The sequence below is a fragment of the Schistocerca nitens genome, chromosome 2 (assembly GCF_023898315.1).
Source record: "Schistocerca nitens isolate TAMUIC-IGC-003100 chromosome 2, iqSchNite1.1, whole genome shotgun sequence".
NCBI lineage: Eukaryota > Metazoa > Arthropoda > Insecta > Orthoptera > Acrididae > Schistocerca > Schistocerca nitens.
Genome location: NC_064615.1, coordinates 194,959,472 through 194,980,864, shown reverse-complemented (window position 1 = coordinate 194,980,864; position 21,393 = coordinate 194,959,472). Strand labels below are relative to the sequence as shown.

General features: G+C 39.3%; 1 protein-coding gene across 4 annotated transcripts in view; it reads left to right on the top strand.

The window, feature by feature from the left end:
- LOC126235892 (polypeptide N-acetylgalactosaminyltransferase 5) overlaps positions 1–21,393 on the top strand; it is a 248,367-nt gene that overhangs the window by 210,607 nt on the left and 16,367 nt on the right. For 3 of the 4 annotated variants that reach the window (XM_049944823.1, XM_049944826.1, XM_049944825.1), the window contains exons 7-8: positions 8,758–8,938; positions 18,966–19,105. In XM_049944823.1, coding sequence (XP_049800780.1) covers positions 8,758–8,938; positions 18,966–19,105 — 321 coding nt within the window. Of the gene's footprint in view, positions 1–8,757; positions 8,939–14,803; positions 14,985–18,965; positions 19,106–21,393 lie in introns of all 4 variants that reach the window. The other variant, XM_049944824.1, reaches the window with a different exon arrangement.

Below are 21,393 nucleotides of genomic sequence, written 5' to 3'. Positions count from 1 at the left end.
AGTTAGTTGCCTTATGACGAGACCCTAACAGCCCCTCCATTCCCCCTTGCTCTACAAGTGCCTCAACGTCCCAACACAAAGATAGGAGTAAATTGAAACAACATCATTGAAATGGTTCCCTTACTTCAGTGGAATATTAATGGATACAGGATCCAAATTGGGGAATTGAGGCTCATCTTAGAGGACAGACCTGTCTGCCTGTGTCTCCAGGAGACCCATTTTAAAACCACTGACACACACCTTCTTGGAGGCTATCACCCCCGCAGAAAAGACTACCTTATTGGTGAGGTGAGGTAGCAATGTTCATTAAGGACACATTCCATTACTCAACAGTGCTCTTAATCGCAACACTACTAGCGGTCGACATTAGGTCACAGTCTGCTATGTTGTACTACTGCACCATGAGAAGTTGACGGTGAGATCCTCAACAGCTTGTTGCTGGAACTGCCCCTTACCTTTCTCTTTTTAGGAGATTTTAATACACACAGTGGACTGTGGTGATCCAGCACCACTTGTCTCAGGGATCAAGTACTTAAGGATTGCACTCAAACTGAAAACATCACACTGATGAACATGAGTCTAGATCCATCTGCCAGATGGAGCAGATCTCTAAAGGAGGCTGCTGAGATGGCTGTTCAGAGAGGCTAACTGGATCCTTTACAGCTAGTTAGCTGTTTTTTAGCAATGTGGGTACGTCCAGGACTAGGTGCATCCCATTACAGCCATGATACAAGAAGCCACTAATGCATCCATTCCAAAGTCTCAGGAAAACCGAGGAAGCAGTAAGTCCCTTGGTGGATTGATAAGTGGTTTTCTGCAATCGGGGACAGGGGGGTAGCTACAAGAAGGTTCAGTTGGTGCCCTAGACATGGGAAATTTGCAACATTTGGGTGGCAAGGGAAAAAGGAAGGAGAATAACTTGAGAAAATGAGGAAAGGTTTTGGCAAGAGTTCCTGAGCGCCAGCAGTGGGTCCACATCCACAAGTCAAGTATTGGGAAGCGATTAGGAGGATTTCCAGGTGAAGCTCCCATCCACTAGTAGCAGCTGCAAGAGAATGGAGGTGCCACCTCACACTGCTGGGAGACATCACTCAGACATTGGCTGAATCTTATACAAATATTACAGCTGATTGTAGCTGGGACCCAGATTTCTGTCATCAGTTGACACAGGAGAAGGTTGGTTTTGATTTCCATTCCACTAACATGGAAGGAAACACCTGGCCTTTTTTCTCTGGGAGTTGGAGTCTTCATTGTCCACACCTAGTGCAGGTACACAAGGTATCACTCATATCACTTGACACTTAATAAACTGACTCTGCTCGAAGCAACAGTTCAATGAGCTTTCGTACTTAAGCAACATAATGTCGGTGTATTCTTCAATTTGGAAAAGGCCTACGATACTACCTGGAGGCATGACATTACATTGCAGCTTTACAAGTGAGGTTCCTATGGGATCCTGACCACATTCAAATATACCTTCCTATCAGAAAGGTATTTTAGATACAGGAGAACGGCATCCCTCAAGAGCGTGTTCGAAGTGTAACTTCGGTTGCCATTACTTTAGACAGTATTGCACCCACAGTAAGGAGTGTCATACAGTGTTCCTGTTTCGTGGATGACTTCATCTACATCTACATCTACATTTATACTCCGCAAGCCACCCAACGGTGTGTGGCGGAGGGCACTTTACGTGCCACTGTCATTACCTCCCTTTCCTGTTCCAGTCGCGTATGGTTCGCGGGAAGAACAACTGTCTGAAAGCCTCCGTGCGTGCTTTAATCTCTCTAATTTTACATTTGTGATCTCTTCGGGAGGTATAAGTAGGGGGAAGCAATATATTCGATACCTCATCCAGAAACACACCCTCTCGAAACCTGGCGAGCAAGCTACATCGGGTTGCAGAGCGCCTCTCTTGCAGAGTCTGCCACTTGAGTTTATTAAACATCTCCGTAACGCTATCACAGTTACCAAATAACCCTTTGACGAAACGCGCCGCTCTTCTTTGGATCTTCTCTATCTCCTCCGTCAACCCGATCTGGTATGGATCCCACACTGATGAGCAATACTCAAGTATAGGTCGAACGAGTGTTTTGTAAGCCACCTCCTTTGTTGATGGACTACATTTTCTAAGCACTCTCCCAATGAATCTCAACCTGGTACCCGCCTTACCAACAATTAATTTTATATGATCATTCCACTTCAAATCGTTCCGCACGCATACTCCCAGATATTTTACAGAAGTAACTGCTACCAGTGTTTGTTCCGCTATCATATAATCATACAATAAAGGATCCTTCTTTCTATGTATTCGCAATACATTACATTTGTCTATGTTAAGGGACAGTTGCCACTCCCTGCACCAAGTGCCTATCTGCTGTAGATCTTCCTGTATTTCGCTACAATTTTCTAATGCTGCAACTTCTCTGTATACTACAGCATCATCCGCAAAAAGCCGCATGGAACTTCCGACACTATCTACTAGGTCATTTATATATATTGTGAAAAGCAATGGTCCCATAACACTCCCCTGTGGCACGCCAGAGGTTACTTTAACGTCTGTAGACGTCTCTCCATTGATAACAACATGCTGTGTTCTGTTTGCTAAAAACTCTTCAATCCAGCCACACAGCTGGTCTGATATTCCGTAGGCTCTTACTTTGTTTATCAGGCGACAGTGCGGAACTGTATCGAACGCCTTCCGGAAGTCAAGAAAAATAGCATCTGCCTGGGAGCCTGTATCTAATATTTTCTGGGTCTCATGAACAAATAAAGCGAGTTGGGTCTCACACGATTGCTGTTTCCGGAATCCATGTTGATTCCTACATAGTAGATTCTGGGTTTCCAAAAACGACATGATACTCTAGCAAAAAAACATGTTCTAAAATTCTACAACAGATCGACGTCAGAAATATAGGTCTATAGTTTTGCGCATCTGCTCGACGACCCTTCTTGAAGACTGGGACTACCTGTGCTCTTTTCCAATCATTTGGAACCCTCCGTTCCTCTAGAGACTTGCGGTACACGGCTGTTAGAAGGGGGGCAAGTTCTTTCGTGTAGTCTGTGTAGAATTGAATTGGTATCCTGTCGGGTCCAGTGGACTTTCCTCTGTTGAGTGATTCCAGTTGCTTTTCTATTCCTTGGACACTTATTTCGATGTCAGCCATTTTTTCGTTTGTGCGAGGATTTAGGGAAGGAACTGCAGTGCGGTCTTCCTCTGTGAAACAGCTTTGGAAAAAGGTGTTTAGTATTTCAGCTTTACGCGTGTCATCCTCTGTTTCAATGCCATCATCATCCCGGAGTGTCTGGATATGCTGTTTCGAGCCACTTACTGATTTAACGTAAGACCAGAACTTCCTAGGATTTTCTGTCAAGTCGGTACATAGAATTTTACTTTCGAATTCACTGAACGCTTCACGCATAGCCCTCCTTACACTAACTTTGACATCGTTTAGCTTCTGTTTGTCCGAGAGGTTTTGGCTGCGTTTAAACTTGGAGTGAAGCTCTCTTTGCTTTCGCAGTAGTTTCCTAACTTTGTTGTTGTACCACCGTGGGTTTTTCCCATCCCTCACAGTTTTACTCGGCACGTACCTGTCTAAAACGCATTTTACGATTGCCTTGAACTTTTTGCATAAACACTCAACATTGTCAGTGTCGGAACAGAAATTTTCGTTTTGATCTGTTAGGTAGTCTGAAATCTGCCTTCTATTACTCTTGCTAAACAGATAAACCTTCCTTCCTTTTTTTATATTCCTATTAACTTCCATATTCAGGGATGCTGCAATGGCCTTATGATCACCGATTCCCTGTTCTGCACATACAGAGTCGAAAAGTTCGGGTCTGTTTGTTATCAGTAGGTCCAAGATGTTATCTCCACGAGTCGGTTCTCTGTTTAATTGCTCGAGGTAATTTTCGGATAGTGCATTCAGTATAATGTCACTCGATGCTCTGTCCCTACCACCCGTCCTAAACATCTGAGTGTCCCAGTCTATATCTGGTAAATTGAAATCTCCACCTAAGACTATAACATGCTGAGAAAATTTATGTGAAATGTATTCCAAATTTTCTCTCAGTTGTTCTGCCACTAATGCTGCTGAGTCGGGAGGTCGGTAAAAGGAGCCAATTATTAACCTATCTCGGTTGTTGAGTGTAACCTCCACCCATAATAATTCACAGGAACTATCCACTTCTACTTCATTACAGGATAAACTACTACTAACAGCGACGAACACTCCACCACCGGTTGCATGCAATCTATCCTTTCTAAACACCGTCTGTACCTTTGTAAAAATTTTGGCAGAATTTATCTCTGGCTTCAGCCAGCTTTCTGTACCTATAACAATTTCAGCTTCGGTGCTTTCTATCAGCGCTTGAAGTTCCGGTACTTTACCAACGCAGCTTTGACAGTTGACAATTACAATACCGATTGCTGCTTGGTCCCCGCATGTCCTGACTTTGCCCCGCACCCGTTGAGGCTGTTGCCCTTTCTGTACTTGCCCAAGGCCATCTAACCTAAAAAACCGCCCAGCCCACGCCACACAACCCCTGCTACCCGTGTAGCCGCTTGTTGCGTGTAGTGGACTCCTGACCTATCCAGCGGAACCCGAAACCCCACCACCCTATGGCGCAAGTCGAGGAATCTGCAGCCCACATGGTCGCAGAACCGTCTCAGCCTCTGATTCAGACCCTCCACTCGGCTCTGTACCAAAGGTCCGCAGTCAGTCCTGTCGACGATGCTGCAGATGGTGAGCTCTGCTTTCATCCCGCTAGCGAGACTGGCAGTCTTCACCAAATCAGATAGCCGCCGGAAGCCAGAGAGGATTTCCTCCGATCCATAACGACACACATCATTGGTGCCGACATGAGTGATCACCTGCAGATGGGTGCACCCTGTACCCTTCATGGCATCCGGAAGGACCCTTTCCACATCTGGAATGACTCCCCCCGGTATGCACACGGATTGCACATTGGTTTTCTTCTCCTCTCTTGCTGCCATTTCCCTAAGGGGCCCCATTACGCGCCTGATGTTGGAGCTCCCAACTACCAGTAAGCCCACCCTCTGCGACCGCCCGGATCTTGCAGACTGAGGGCCAACCTCTGGAACAGGACAAGCAGCCATGTCAGGCCGAAGATCAGTATCAGCCTGAGACAGAGCCTGAAACTGTGCTTCCTCCAGCCTTGCAACAGCTGCTTGACAGTTGCATTTGATGATCAGGTGGATGGAGGAATGGGTGAACGTCGCAGTTTTTAAATCCTGTATGGCGATTTTTGATCGCTCCCATTCATTTTTTAACTTGCCTGTTTTAAAATGGGGATACTATTCACACTTTTTAGGAAAAGCTGAAATATCTGTGCCTCACATTTGGTGATTGGCTAATGTGGCCACCACACCTTAAAGATCAGAAATTAAGAAAATTCAAGGCTTGAAACATCTCCAAATGCTCACTCATCAGTATATTGGAGCCGATGGGGCAGTTTTGCTCCAGTTTTACGAAGTCTTTGCAGAAACCTTGCTTGAATACGGATGCCAGATTTATGGATCTGTGAGGCTTTCATACCTCAGAATGCTGAATGTAGTTCACCATGAGAGCATTGTGCTTGTTGGACGAGTCCAGTTGCTAGTTTGTGTGCAGAGGCTAGTAAGCCTCCACTGTCTGTTTGATATTTCCTCCTCATCGTACATCAAGCACACAGGGCTCTGGCTGTTCCAAGATCACCAGGGCAATGAGGCCATTGGCTACTAAAGAGGCTCAGGTTAGTTTTCGAATTCACTGAGCACAGGAAGAACTGTGCACCATCTTATACTTTCAAAATTTTACAAGATTTTAAACTGCGACCTACATTTTATTAGTGTTTACTACATTTTATTAGTGTTTACTTGGATGATCCTATGCAGGGGGATTGTATCAGGTGCTCCATATTCCATGACTTTGGCCTAGGATAGGGGTCCCAGAGCAGTTAAAATTTATTATGCAAAATTGGTTGCTATCCTAAGGGCAATAGAGCACATGAGATGACGTAGTGGCAAGAAATTTCTCATCTGCTCAGATTCACAAAGTGTTCTCCTTCATTGGTCTGATGTACCCGGTAGGTAGGATGGTGGAAGAGGTGCAGGACACTCTCTTTCTCTTGGAAAGACGTGAAAAGCAAATAATTTTCTACTGCGTATCAGGACATACAGGGGATCTGGGGCAGTGAACTCACAGACACAGCTGTCAAGGCAGCTTGCCACCTTCCACCTCCTGATTGCTGTTCAACCCCCCCCTGCAGGCTGTTGCCACATACGTGACCCAGAAGACCATGTGTTTGTGGGAGGCTAAATGGCTGGTAATAAGCTGCCATCAGTGGAACCTTCATTGCGACCACGGCTTACCTCCTGTCGACCATTATGAGCTGAAGAAGTAGACCTTACAGGCCAGAGTAGGATATTGCCTGTTGACACATGGCTTTCTCCTCCATTGCAAGGAGCCACTACTGCATCAGTGATGTGGAACACAGGTGTCAATACAGCCTATTTTAATTGAGTATCTTTGTAGACCACCTTATCATAGACCTTGGTCTCCAACAGGGCTGCTCTCTATTTTAACTGATAATGAGATGAGTGTGATTCATGTTTTAAGGTATTGTGTGATGTTAGGACTCCTTCCCAAAATATTGGGTGTAAGAGTTTAATGTGTCACATAGTGGCTTGGTCACCCATTATATTTAAATAGGCACCTAGCCAAAGTAATCAGCAACCTTTTTAACTGTGTGTGTACTGATATTTAATTCTTGATCTTATCTAGTTATTCTGCTGTGTTTTATTGAAATTGTATGGATAGTCTTTTATGAATCTCCTCATGTGAATGCTATATTTTAGATGCTTGTGGTTTGTTGCAGCTGGGATTTAAAATTTGTCATTTTTAATAGATTTTTTGATGCCACATTTTTACTGCAGTGAGGCATATCTCTACTGTCTGTACCTTCCCTAGTAAATTAGTGGACTAGTTTACAATTTGTGTCATATTATGTGTGTACTAGGACTGTTTCTGTTTCTTTAAATTATGTTGACTTTTTTTTAAAGAGCTTCTGGCCTCATAGTACACAATTATGCTGACTTTTTTCCCCCCCTCATAGTACACAATTCCATGCAGAGGAACTATTTCGTCATGGAGAACAGTAGTTTCAGTAATGAATTAAATTTGATCACCTCACAGGCTGTCCATGTTGTTTGAGGTAGAAGAGCAATTATCGTTTGAGAATATTAAAGTATGGGAAGTTTTGAATGCAAATATGAATATGTGTTCAGTATTCAATAGGTATGAAGTTACTGCTACTTGTGTACTGTACGTAAATGAAACATCACAGTAATGAACAAAAGCACACCAGATAACTTAGCAATTCAGGATCCATAAACTAAAATTAAATTTTGTAAATGGTGAAAGCTGGGATGGTCCCCTGGAAAAGGCCGTGGTCTGTTTCCCATCCCACCATTCTGTAATCCAGTCTTGCATCACATCATTGATGTTACACTACTGTCTCGTTGCCTCTATTGCTCACAGAAATCTAATGGAGTAAAACATAAAGCGGATGAGAGGGTGGGGGGAGGGTGTTGCTAGTTAATAAAAATTAAATTAGCACATCATTTTTGGGCACTAGCTGTAAGAAAAATTGCAAAATGGAGTAATATTTGATAAAAATCTAGGTGCCACGTCGACCTTTGTTTAATTGTGTGGGAATGGGGTGGAGAAGCTGGTTCTGAACGTTGCTGTTTGTGTTATTTTATATTTGTTTCGGTCTCTGCTGCCATAATGTTTTACCTAATGTTTGACTTAGCTGATTTCATAATTATTAATGAAAAGCATAGTATTGTGCTATCCATTTATAATGTTGTTCTACCAAAAAGAGGTGGAAAAATCTGTTAGTTCATGCTTCATGTTGTGCCGACTAGAATGGACAGGATCTCAATTCAGTCTTGCAATTAAAGCAATCTTTTCCAATAATGGAGGGAAGCACATTTCCATGAAAACTGCATGTCGAATTCCTGTAACCTATCTTCTCTAGGAGAACATAACCACTATTTCCAGTGGACCAATGTTACAAGTTGTTTCTCAATAAAGACTTATTTTTATTTGGACACCAATGAAAGGTATGTTTGATGCAACCATAAGGTACAGTAATCTCATCAGTTAAGGGAATCAAGAGAAATTACAACATTAATGACTTCAGTTATAATCACCAATCACATAGTGACATTTTTTTAAATTATTATTTCTTTTGGTCATAGTCATGGGGAAGGGATTATGGTTGCAAGCTTCTGATAAAAGATAATGGTTGAGATTTTCCCATAAAGACAATTGTCTGCTTTTTCCCTTCAAAACATCACAATCCTTTTAGAATATTGAGACAGGACTGTTTTTTGCATTTATTGGATGTGTCATAATCATTTTTTGAAGAGTGAGAATAAGGCCCATTTAATATAGAAGAGAGGAAACTGTAGTTAATGGAAATACTGTGTATGACTGATTTGATATACACACATGATTTTATGGTGTCACTAGAGAAAGAATCTGTATTGTACAAGTATTGTTATCTACTTTTTAACATGTTAACTTTTCAAATAGTCAATGTTAAATTAACCCATGGATATTAGGTAGTATACCTGTTTTGTTATGACAGACTGATCATCTGCTTGAAATAGACTATATTGCTGTGAATGTTGGGTCATGTACCACATAAAGCTGCAGAAAACTGTGCGGAGCATGAGCGTTGTGTTTGCAGGTGTGGCAGTGCGGCGGAAAATTGGAGATCATCCCCTGCTCGCACGTCGGCCACGTGTTCAGGGACAAGTCCCCCTACACTTTCCCTGGCGGAGTGTCTAAGATAGTGTTGCACAACGCCGCCCGTGTCGCCGAGGTCTGGATGGACGAGTGGCGTGACTTTTACTATGCCATGAATCCAGGTCAGCTACAGGCCTGCCGACATATCGGTCAGACCGAATAATCATCATGGCAGTTAGCCATTTGGTCGGCATGTGGGTTCGGGTTTCAATAACTCTTTGCTCTAACGAATAACGGTTATGTTGGTGCACGTCACTTGTATGAATCCTATGTGGAGCTTCTGTAATTCAGTAAGAAAGAAAAGTGTAATTGGGAATACGCCATAATTTATGCTTTCAAACGATGGAAAATACTGAATGGATTAAAAATAATATGGGAAGGATAGATTGCTACTCACTCCATAGAGGAACTGTTGGGTAGCAGACAGCACACTGAAAAGGATACTGTATTTATGTTCAGCTATTGGACTAAGTCTTTCATCAGACATAGAAAACTCACACATATTCATACAAGCACAATCAGCATAAAATGGCCGCTGTCAGCTCCGGTCACTGAGGCCCTAATGCTAGGAGTTGACAGTGGCCGTGTGTGTGTGTGTGTGTGTGTGTGTGTGTGTGTGTGTGTGCGTGTGTGTGCGTGCGTGCGTGCGTGCGTGCGTGCGTGCGTGCGTGCGCCCGCCCGCCCGTGTGCAAGTGAGATGGAGGACTTAGTCCAAAAGCTGAATATAAATATAGCAATTTTGTCATAGGTCTTATCAGTGGCTCAATGCCTCCTCTATGTGATACGTAGCAATCTACCCTTTTTATATTTTGTGCTTTATACATTATGTTTTTATTCTTAAATCAAGAAACAAGGCACATACCTCTCTCGCTGTTTCTGATTTGTTTTGTGGAAACAGATGTGGTAACAATCATTAGATAAAAATTTATTCCTCACTGTTGTTTTACATGTTAGCTACTCTAAAACCTGTGCATTGGCTATTTGTTTATGAGTCCTAGTAGTAACCATATAATTTAAGTGTTCTGTATGGACAGGTTAATAACAAGTAGATATAAACATACCAGATTAACTTTCTTAGATGTGGTTGTAACAATTATCCTGGCAGAACTATATTTTTAACCAAGAAACAGAGTAATTGACTGTGTTGGCAATGACTTTCTTTTGGTGTGAAATAACCAGTGTTTGTTCCAAATGCACTGTGTTTACAAACCCTTAATTTACTGTGTCATTCATCTAATTTTCTTATAGGTACTTATCATATCTTTGTCATCTGTCTGAAAGGTAATTTGATTAGCAGCATGAGTATCATTGGTGTGCTAACATGTTACCTGTGTGTGGTTGCAGTGGGGTGGTATTCAATATGTAATGAATTTGTTGCACTGCTTTGAAGGCATTGTTTTGGGAATGCTTAACTAACCTGTGATTATTAACATGTAGTCAGTACACATACTTTTGTTAGCATCAGTTCAAAGAAAGCACTTTTTCAGTATGGCAGTACTGAAATAATAACTAATGTAATGAACCAATTTGCTCCTAAGTGTGGGAATTTACTTTAATGCTATGATACTCTCCTGTGCAGATGTTGAAAATGTTCACTGTGAGAGTGTTTGTGTCCTAATTAAGCCAGAAACAAACTTGGAAGTAAATATTTATTCTATCAAAAGAAAACTTCACTCAGGAAAACTAAGAACATATGAGACATAACTGTTGGGTAATGATTACCTTTAGGATGTGACGTGTTTAGTACTGCCAATACATAGAGTGCATGTAAAAGTACACACTCTATCCTAGCTTTCAAAACTATTAGTTCAGAATAAAACCGTTGGAAAATCCAGGATGGGATAACAACCATGTGGAAAGAATAGATAGCGGCTCACCACATAAAGGATGCATTGAGCTGCAGACAGGCGCAATAAAAAAGAACACTAGAAACATTTTATCTTTTGGACAAAGTTGTATTTCAGAAGCAGAAAACTCTCACACATCCATACAAAAACAATTCGCACACACGATGACTGTCTCCGGGTAGTAAGGTGGTTGGTGCCTTTGACCCCAGTGTGTTTTCTACTACTGAAGGAAGAGTGTCCAAAATCTGAAATATTTTTAGCATTCTTTTTCTTTGTACCTGTCTGTGACTCAGTGCCTCCTATATGTGCTGAGGAGCTATTAATTTTGTCTTAAAGAGGAGAAAGTGATAAGTTAGGGAACATTAAAAAGGCAAGACAGTCACTCACATTGCAGGATGAACAGGACCCACCTGTAGTGGTGAGGACGAGAGGAGACAAAGATGAAAAAGGGGGGGGGGGGAAGAGTAGGAAAAAGGAGACAAAGTTAAGATCTGGAGAAAATAATGAGATGTTATGTACACAAAGGCAGACAGTTCTTCTCTATGCCCATTCCTGCACTCATGCAGTTTAATAGTGATTATGAAACACTGTGCTGTTGGCACAAGAAAGTTGCTTTACAGCAAGAATGATTTCAGAAGCAGGGACCTTGGGCTAAGGATGAGAGTTTAGGAACATCATATTATTTGACTAACAAGCTATGGAATTTAGGAGAATGACAAGATGACAGTTGCTGATATTGGGAGGCTATTAGGGAGGGAGGATTTCATTTTGGGGTTTGATGTGAGAAATGTATAGCCTTGACCAGTGCTTTTTTTATGAAAAAAAGTTTGAGGTTACTCCAACATTGGATATAATGCAGCGAAAATTACTTATAACTTAAGCATGGGGTACCACCTGTCTGCTTTTAGCCTTGTAGCTGGACCGTAGAGACATCTATTGATAGCTCGGCATTTGAGCGTACGCATATCCGTTTAGCACTACCATCGCCCACTATTAGCTGGCGAGGGCACTACATGCTTGTTGAACTGGTTGCCAACGATTCAGTTGCCGAGAACGGTTGCCGCAGCTTCGAAATGCTCGAAACAGTCAATGACATCACTTTTCCCACCAAAAACTGCACTGGTATCGTTCGTATTGCAATTACCAACACGAAAAATTGAAATAAAAAAATTTGTCTGTGAAATAAATCTTTGGCACTCTTCCAAGTTCTCAACATCGTAAAAAAAATTATTTTGTTGACGAAAAAGTTTAGGGGTACGCATCTCCCAGCATTCTCCCAGAAAAACAGCACTGGCCTTTACAGAGTAAAGTATGGAGGTATTCAAGTGCTGAGTGATACAGGGTGACAAAGGGACTGCTTCTGAGTCTTCATGGATGTGGGATCTCTATTGTCCATGGGTTGACAGCAGGATACTGCATGGGAGATTTGTTTGTGAGCAGTATCTATGGGGTATTTGTGGGAGAGTTTGTTAGTGTAAGTGTTGAGGGATTCAGTTTCAAACTGAACTTGAGCTGGGAAAAGAGGTTTAGCTCTTGCAGGAAATGGAGGTGTTCTTCTTCACTGTGAATCTCAACCACAAAGGTGTAGTTACTAAATCTGTACCAAGCCAGGGAGAAGTTACATCTTCTTGGTCTTGAAAAAATGCCTCTTCTATATAGCCCTTGAAAAGGTTGGCATAGGGCAGCACCATCCTGGTTCCTGTAGCAATACCCCTGATTTGTTTGTAGGTCTGGCTCTCAGAGGTGAAGTAGTTCAGAACTAGTTGTTCCTAAAGCTAGGATAGTGTGTGTACTTTTATGTGTGTATATTGGTAGCTATTAGTATTTTTTGAATAGCTTATTTTAGTTTGCTATTTGCAGAACTGCATCAGATTTGATTCACATTTCATTAGATCTCTGTGATTGTCTTCACTAATGCAGCTGCTTAAGGGTTACAGTTGATATTATACTTGCTTTGTTATTATCTGCGTAAGTGTTTATTGGGAAAAAACGAAATGAGTTTGGAGTAGGGTATATGTAGGAGAGATGTTCGAGCTTTCATTTCGTTCTCAGGTTTCTGTTTATTTTGTGAATCACAACAGATGTATTCATTCTTGTTCTCTCATACTTCGCAATTGAAGAAGTGCACCATTTGGAATTGCTTACCGAGTTGTCGTCTTTTTGGTAAACACAGCTAAATTTATCCATGACAGTATCTGGCTACTCACAGGTGTCTCTTTTGTCCAGTCACTCTCCCCATATTTTCTTTTTTATCGCTATTTTTAAATTATTAGGTGCACCACTGTGGAAGTTGACATGTAACTGACAGGTGACATTGATGCCGTTCTTGACATAGTGTCTAGTAAACTTCCCAGTTGGTGCACCACATCAGCAATGCAAAAATCACTTATTAAGTATAACTCTCAAGAGGGTCAAGTATCTGTATTTGTGTCATACATATATAATATTTTGACACAAAAAACATCTGTATCCAAATATGCTCCATAAGTTGCACTATAGTGCATGACAGGGGGTACCTTGTGCTGCTACTAGTCATTCCCTTTTCTGTTCTACTGTGGACTGAGGTGAAAATAATTATCTATAAGCAGTCCATTTGCAAAAAAACAAAGTTAGTGCTTCTGTCTCAGTTATTTCATAGTTGCATAAATATGTTTGTCTATTTTTAATGAACCTTTGGCCATTACTTGTCTAGAAGAAAAAGATTACAAATATCTTTCATGGATCAAAACTAGTTTCCAGTGAAAAATAGGTCTTCGCATAGTAGATGATTTTGTGGGTTTTCAAAATAGGATTATGCAGCAGAAAAATGTGTCTTTAGATAAATAATCTGATACACATGCTTTCATAATCTCACTTGTTACATGTGTGTGTCAGGGAAGGTGGTAAATAAGAGATTTTCTGTGGAACATCAAACAGCATCATTTACAGATAGTAAAAAATTGTGTAGTACTAAGAGATGGGAACATTCTACTGTACTGTGAAATATCAGAAGGGCAGCCAGGACCTAGGCCAACTGACATACTAGTCTCCCACCATAATTTTAGTAATATAACAAATATCCCATTTCTCTGTAAGGTCTGGCTGGCTACATCATGTTTTATGGGAATGCTGATGCTATTCTTCACATTGTAGTTGCAGCCTGTTGGATTTTACATGTTTCTCAATATGACACACTTTCTCTTCATGCACTATCTTTACATGATGACAAAGAATTTATTTTGTTTGTGCTATATCAAGGTTTCTGAGAGTTTGCACCCTGTGGTTTGATAGTTAATGCATACTGCCGCTGCTAATGGCAGGGGATTGGTAGGACATCTAAGTGCGAACTTGAGTAATCTCTTATACCTGTGCAGAAAACCAAATGCTTCTTCTGTGTGTCTCGCAGTTGTTGCACTGTCAGCTACCAAAATCATACAAAAATGTATAAATTATTTTACTGTGCCTTCCAGTATGGTGTGTTAGAAAGTGAAAACATTCAAAGACTGCTAAGTGCTGGTAAGTTTGTCAGTATTGCAATTGGTACGTAAATGAAAAGTGTATAGAAAGGGCTATAAGTGAGAAAATTAGTTAATTGATGAATGATGCACATAGATAAAAAATTTTATGTAGCAATCTGACAGTCACAGGGCAGAGAAAATAATGAATTCGTGAGACTACAGTTTGGTCGACCTCAGTGGCAGCAGTTTGCGGGTGTACATAGTTCGTCACTGTGTGTCATGTAGCAGTGTAACATATTGAGCAATAATATATGTTTTGTAACAGCACAATATTCACTTCATTATTCAATATTATTTGTGTTTTGTCATCACCTATAGTGGACTGCAATTTACTAACAATGCTTCCACTACCCTTGCCATTAATTAGGTAACACGTTACTTCTATTGCAGTGCTGAAAAATCTGTATTTGTCTTATTTTCTCAAGTATACTGTGTAATCTCAAGGTCAGGAAACTCTGATTGTTGTAAAATACCTTTAGTTCTTTCAGATTTTGTTCTGAGGCACGAGTTCTACCCACTCAGCATGGAAATCTAACTTCACTATAATTCCAGAACCGTAAATGTGGTTTTCCCACAATTACCTTACCTCCCTGTTCCTCATACCCACACAGATTTTTAGTGAGCCTTCCCTTTGCTGTGCCAGGTTTGGATGTGTGGAGGTAGCCTGGAGATCGCAACATGTTCCCACGTAGGCCACGTCTTCCGCAAGTCAACTCCTTACACATTTCCTGGTGGTACCTCTAGGATAGTGAATCACAACAATGCACGACTCGCAGAGGTCTGGTTGGACGAATGGAAGGACTTTTATTACAGCATTAACCCAGGTCAGGCTGTGAGCTTCTTCCTATCTTTGTAAACTGCACTATCAAGCTCCTGGACAGTGTTGACCCCAGAATTAAATTCACCATGTGCACTATGTGTCAGGGAGTGGGGTAGTGGACAGCAATTTTGAAGCATGGTATATTTGAATGTTCCCTCACACATACAAGGTGGAAAATGAATTTGATTTGTTTACTACTACTACTACTACTACTACTACTATTACTACTACTACTACCACCACACACACACACACACACACACACACACACACACACACACACACATTCATTTTCTCTTGGCTGTGGTCCAAACTGGGGGTGGGGGTGGGGGGGGGGGAATGAGCAGGGGAGATGATTTCATTTGTCTTTCTCTGGTGGTATATTGTTTTAAATTTACCAATTTACGTTTCAGCAAGTGATGCAAGATAGTACTTACTTGTCTCCACATATCTGATTGTATTTGTGTGACTGTTAGCAGTGACAGAAAATAGTTCTGACTGGCAGTAGTGCTGTGAAAGACTTCATAGTAAAGAGCAGTTAGCATCAGTATACATGGGAGACACCAAATAATTGCAAAATAGCACATTTTCCGATTGGGGAAGTGCGTACTAATAATTTTCAACAGAGTGGACTTAAATCAGCTTCACTTGAACAGAGTCTTTATGTGTAAAAATTTCCAGGAGTTTGATATTGCAGTACAGAATGCTTATGACTTCACTTTATCTGTAACATGCATGCTTTAACAAAGATTTGAATGAATATAATATTTGTATTGCTTCGGGTCCATTTATGTATCTTAATATTTGTCGTGCCTTTCTTCTTCATATCTTTGTAGAAAACTGACTTCCATAAATATTTTTTATATCAGTTGAGTAAATGTGTTGCTTTTGTGATGTGATGTGTGCATGACAGAGAGAGAGAGAGAGAGAGAGAGAGAGAGAGAGAGAGAGAGATGAATGCATCTTTTTTTGTAATCCCGTCTTAATTTGTGTCTTTTAACCAAATATAAGCAAAACTGAAATTGTATTAATACTACAAAATAAGTATTATATCACCTGGTTGTTAACAAGCTATATCACTTACATTTGAGAAATTTTATTGTGTTAATGTGTGTAGATCAAATTATCTTTTAAAATTTCAGTAGTACTGTCAGTAATTTGATTCTAATTTATTTGTGTATGGTAAAGCAGAAAGAACACTAATTGCAACTCTTTAGTTCATGTGCTGACATGCCCAATAAAAACACATTCAGAGATTGGAACATTATGTCATTTGGGAAGGCACCGTTGTAGAAGGCATGATCTGTTTACACAACAAAATAGCAAATATTCTTCCATGCTCTTGAAATTTAATTGGTCTGCTCTAAATGTAGGAGCCAACCAATGTAGGTGCTGATCTGATCTTAACAAAATTATGTTTTTCATACTTATTTTCTACTTCTTTTGTCATCTTATATGTAGGTGAGAGTAAACATTGCTTTGAATGACAAATAATCTTCAATTATCAGGACATTCATCTGCTACGTCTTTTGCGTCTCAACAAAATTTCCATGAGATGCAATAATAAGTATCGGTGGCCTTTATCACACAAGACTGAGCATTATATGATGATACCTGCTTTTGTTACATGAAAGATACACCAAAGTATCCATTGTACACCAAATACTCAGTTGAACTAATATTTTGAACATGTAGCAAAATTGCCATACCTCTTAATCATAGTCAGCTGCTTTTAACTGTCTCACTGTGATAGTAATTATCCCAAGTTTTGTATATATTTTTCATTCCATTGATAGAGCAATAGACATATAAAATTAACTTTTATTTTGAGGCATCTTAAATAACTTTTTGTGATTACCATGTATTCCTAATGTTGAACAGCAGTTTGATTCCACTCCAGGGTAATTTTTCTGTATTCTCTTCAAATATCATTGAATTAACATTTTGCATTCATAAAAGACGTCCCTAAAACATACAGGACAATTGAGGGTACTGGAATTCAGCATGTGTAAGGTAATTAATAATGCCACTGATAATTACTTTAAAGGGGGGTTTCCACTACTACCAATAGATACCTTTAAAAGTGAAATAACTATTCCTAGCTTTCGAAACTATTAGTTTCTTCCTTTAGGAGGAAACGGGTAAGTTCGGGAAAGTTAGAAAGGAGGAGCGGATCACTCAGACCCTACAGTGAGAGGAATCCAACTGTTATGACAACGTTGGGGAAACCACCCATGTCCTCACAGTAGGAGATTCCTCTCATCTTGGGGTATGCTACAAGATTGTGCTTAGATGTAATGGTTTGACTTGCTGATTCAGTTAAGTGGATACAGATTGCTCACCTACCCCGCCAATTGGACTGCCAGAAGTTTGTTTTCCTATCCTTTCAGTGCACTGCATTTGGTCTGTGCAGTGGAGAAACTTAGCAACTAAAATCATAGGATTACATTAAAAACTGAGAAAGAACTGAGCCATGAAATATTCTTGAATGGATGTTCACAACTGTAGAGGAACAGCTTATTGTTTCAGTCATTAGTATCTGCATTAGAAGTGGCAAATGTTGAGATCTGTGACATATCTTGCCAGCACAATATAACTGCTGAGTTTTGTGAAATCCGTAACAATATTTGTGCTAGTGAAAGTGAAAGAAGCAGTGATGCCTATTCTGTGTCCAATAATATGAGACATAGTTGGTCAAAGAAAAGAATCATTTATTCTGGGCATCTTTCACATTCATATTTGGCCTTTTTGGGGCTAGTCCTATATGCAAACCACTTTCCACCTTGTACTAAAACACTTATATATTATGATAATGTAAATTGCAAGATAGAAACACCACACAAAAAATGAGGACAAGACAACCATTGCCTAAACATGCAGACACGCAGAAAGATTGCATAATGGCTAGCTTTTGAATGTTTGTTGTTTTTCCTGCTTCAGTAAACACTTTCATGTACCTGTCTGTGCAAATGCCAAAGTTTAGTATGTGCACAAGTGTGTGGGTATTTATGTGGGGGGGTGGGGGTCCAAATTTTTTGATGTTGCTACTTATGTATGTAATCCTAAAAGTATAAACAATGAAATAACTAATTTTAAATGCTCAGTGCATAGTGAAGATCTGAACAGTGGAGACACACACACACACACACACACACACACACACACACACACACACACACACACACACACACATAGAGAGAGAGAGAGAGAGAGAGAGAGAGAGAGAGAGAGAGAGAGAGAGACAAGCACCACAACATTTTCTCAGTCCTGTGATCCTAATTATACCACTTGATATCAGGACATTGTAGGTGTGTGTGTGTGTGTGTGTGTGTGTGTGTGTGTTCCCGGAATGAGTTTATATTGTCACTTATTACATTTTTCATTTTCCTTCCTGGATTTTCCTGTCATGTGTTAATCTTAAAATCATTTGTTTACGTAGATTTCCAGAACCATACATTTTAAGTGTTACTTATCTTCACTGTGTCATTTTTGTTTCTGCTGTTGGAAATTTTTTTTCTCTCTCTCTTTTTTTGTGAATGTATAGTGATGAAATGTGTGCTCTGCTTCTTTAACAACTAGTCATTAATAACATTTCATGGGTAACACTACTTGTATTATTTTATACGGGTCAGTCATACTAACCTTCCACTGACTGCCATACTGTTTATGTTATCATATATTTTCATTGAAAATCAGAATATTATGGAATCACACATCAAAATGCTTTCATTTAAAAGACACAATATATGTCTCCTAATATGGCATCAAATTACCATTGAAATAATAAATATAGAAATAATAATAATAATAATAATAATAATGAACTTATGATGTAGTTTTAAAACAAACTTTTTTAAATTGCATCTGTTAGAGGGATCCAGTATTGGCTTTTGTCTTTTAAGCATTTTACATTTCAGTATAGTAAAATTCTATGTCCCTTGTTTTCTTTCATTCACCTGAAAAACATGTATGTGTGTCCAAACAGGCGCAAGAGCAGTGGATGTAGGTGATGTGACAGAGCGAAAAGCTCTTCGAGAACGCCTGAAGTGCAAGAGCTTCCGATGGTATCTTGAAAATATATATCCTGAGTCCCAGATGCCACTTGATTACTACTACCTAGGAGAGGTTTGTACTTAATCAGAGCTAATCCTGCAATTTTGATAATGTTAATAGAGTAGTATAATTGTAGTTAACCTGGTAAGTAAGATGTGGTTAGTTTATTAGGAATGGTTTCTACATTCTTGAGTGCAACATGGTTGTACTGTATTTATTGGATCACAATACTGCGCTGCTTCCTGTTGTGCTGCCATAGTGTTCAACCTAGGTTGAGTGATGGTGAACAAACAGTCTGATTTCTTATTTTTGGGTGACTTCATCAGATATAATGACCCATATTAAAGTGGCCATTCTGCTGCACATATTTTTACTAAGAATGCTTGATATATTTTTTATTTACTTACTTTTATGACTTGAAAATTGTGTATAACCCATTTATTCATCTAATTACTTTGGAAGTGCTGCTGTGTCTGCGTTTACATATGATTGCAATGGGAGATGATAATGTTTGTGTAGGAAGAATGAGCTGCTATTTCTTGTTTGCATTTTGGAATAGCTTTTACATAGGTACCTTGATGGAAAATTCAGAGTATGACATTTCTGGATTTATTTGTGGATATCTATTTATTTACCTTTTCACAGTGGATGCAACAGATCGAATTGCGTACTGAAAGTGTGTAATTTTCCTTTATTGATTTCTGGTTGTGAAATTTATTTTATTGCAATAATTATGCACTAAACATATCTTTCAGTAATAAATTAATTTTTCTGTCCAATAAGAATGAATTACGGAAGGGTGATGAAAAGTGCATTTTTTAATTTTTCATGTAGTTTCCCTCATCAGGCATCATGTTTTGACAACACTATTGTTGTTCTAATCCTCTCTCATTTTATCACTACCCTTTCCTGGGGAACTGTAATGTAGAGACTTAAATTTTGGACAATTTGTATTTAGTACTGTTGTGTCAAATATGCATTGCAGAATAATTACCACTCATTTCTGAGCATCATAATTAAATATAATATGTATGACTAGACATTTCTATTGAACAGTGAGCACATTTCTTTTGATAACATAAAAAAATCACAGCTGATGAGGGCTTGGTGTAGCAGATACACATTGTTTCAGATTTTGTTGACATTGGGTCAGTGTGTTTTTTTGTAGGCTCAAAAGTCAATTTTATGTATTTATTTATTTGTCTATATTTGTGGGACCACCAGAGGCAAAGCTTCTTGGTCATGGACTGAGTCAGCACATAGTTTATAGAATTATGATAACAATACTTACAAAGAAAATTAATAAACCATTTAAAATTTTTGAGAGTGTCAACAAATAAATAACAGGTATACTTGAAAAAAGAGACAGCATTGGTTGTATATTTTTTAGTATTGCAAAATCGATTTTCTGTTACTGAGTGACCATCATTAGTGCTAGAAGTTAAAAATTTTTTTCACATTACGATCAGAGAGTACAACATAGAAAATCACAATTACATCTGCATATGAACATAACACTTGTTAGAAACAAACCTATATTGTATAACTTAAATTGGGATGCACTGTTGTCACTAAGCTTATGGCAATCACATAGACTGAGGTCGCTGGTTACCTGCACTTGTTCAGCAGACCTCGGTGTGACGGGGCTTGACACGCCCTCTATGTGACATGTGTCACGTGAAGACATAGTATTATTGGTTTTGCGAATTATTAACACTAAATAACTCTTGTACTTTTGTGAATGGTGTAGTAATTCAAATTTAAAATGTACGTACAACACATAGCAGACGCAGGAGAATATCTAAAATACATTGGCATATTGTTTTTTATAAACTATAAAACATAAAATAGATCAATGATAAGTTGTTAGAGTGCAGAACATTTAAAAAGCAAAAGATAATGCCAAAGAATAATAAATGAACAACATAAAAAGAGGCACAACACAGGTCTTTCTTAAAAACGTAACACCCACCATCTGGCGTGGGAAGTCAAAAGTACAACGTTCGTAATTTATGTAACAAACGTTAATGCCAAGGAGTCAATATATAAAAAATAATAACGTTAATACCAAGGAGTCAAATATATAAAAAATAATCACAGTACGAAACTGCCGTTACTTAATAATTAAAATGCCGTGCAAATGTAAGGTGCGAACAAGTAGTATACATCAATCATCGAGAAACCATCATGAGGAAGGACAAGTAATAGTGACACTTATACCAAAATGTACATCATACTTTAGAGAAATAAAACATAGACTATGCACGATATCCAGCACTTATTCAAATAGCAAAAGAATTGTTAACATACATTAAAAATAATTACGTAAAGTGATAACCGGTTTGTATTACTTTGTGTCA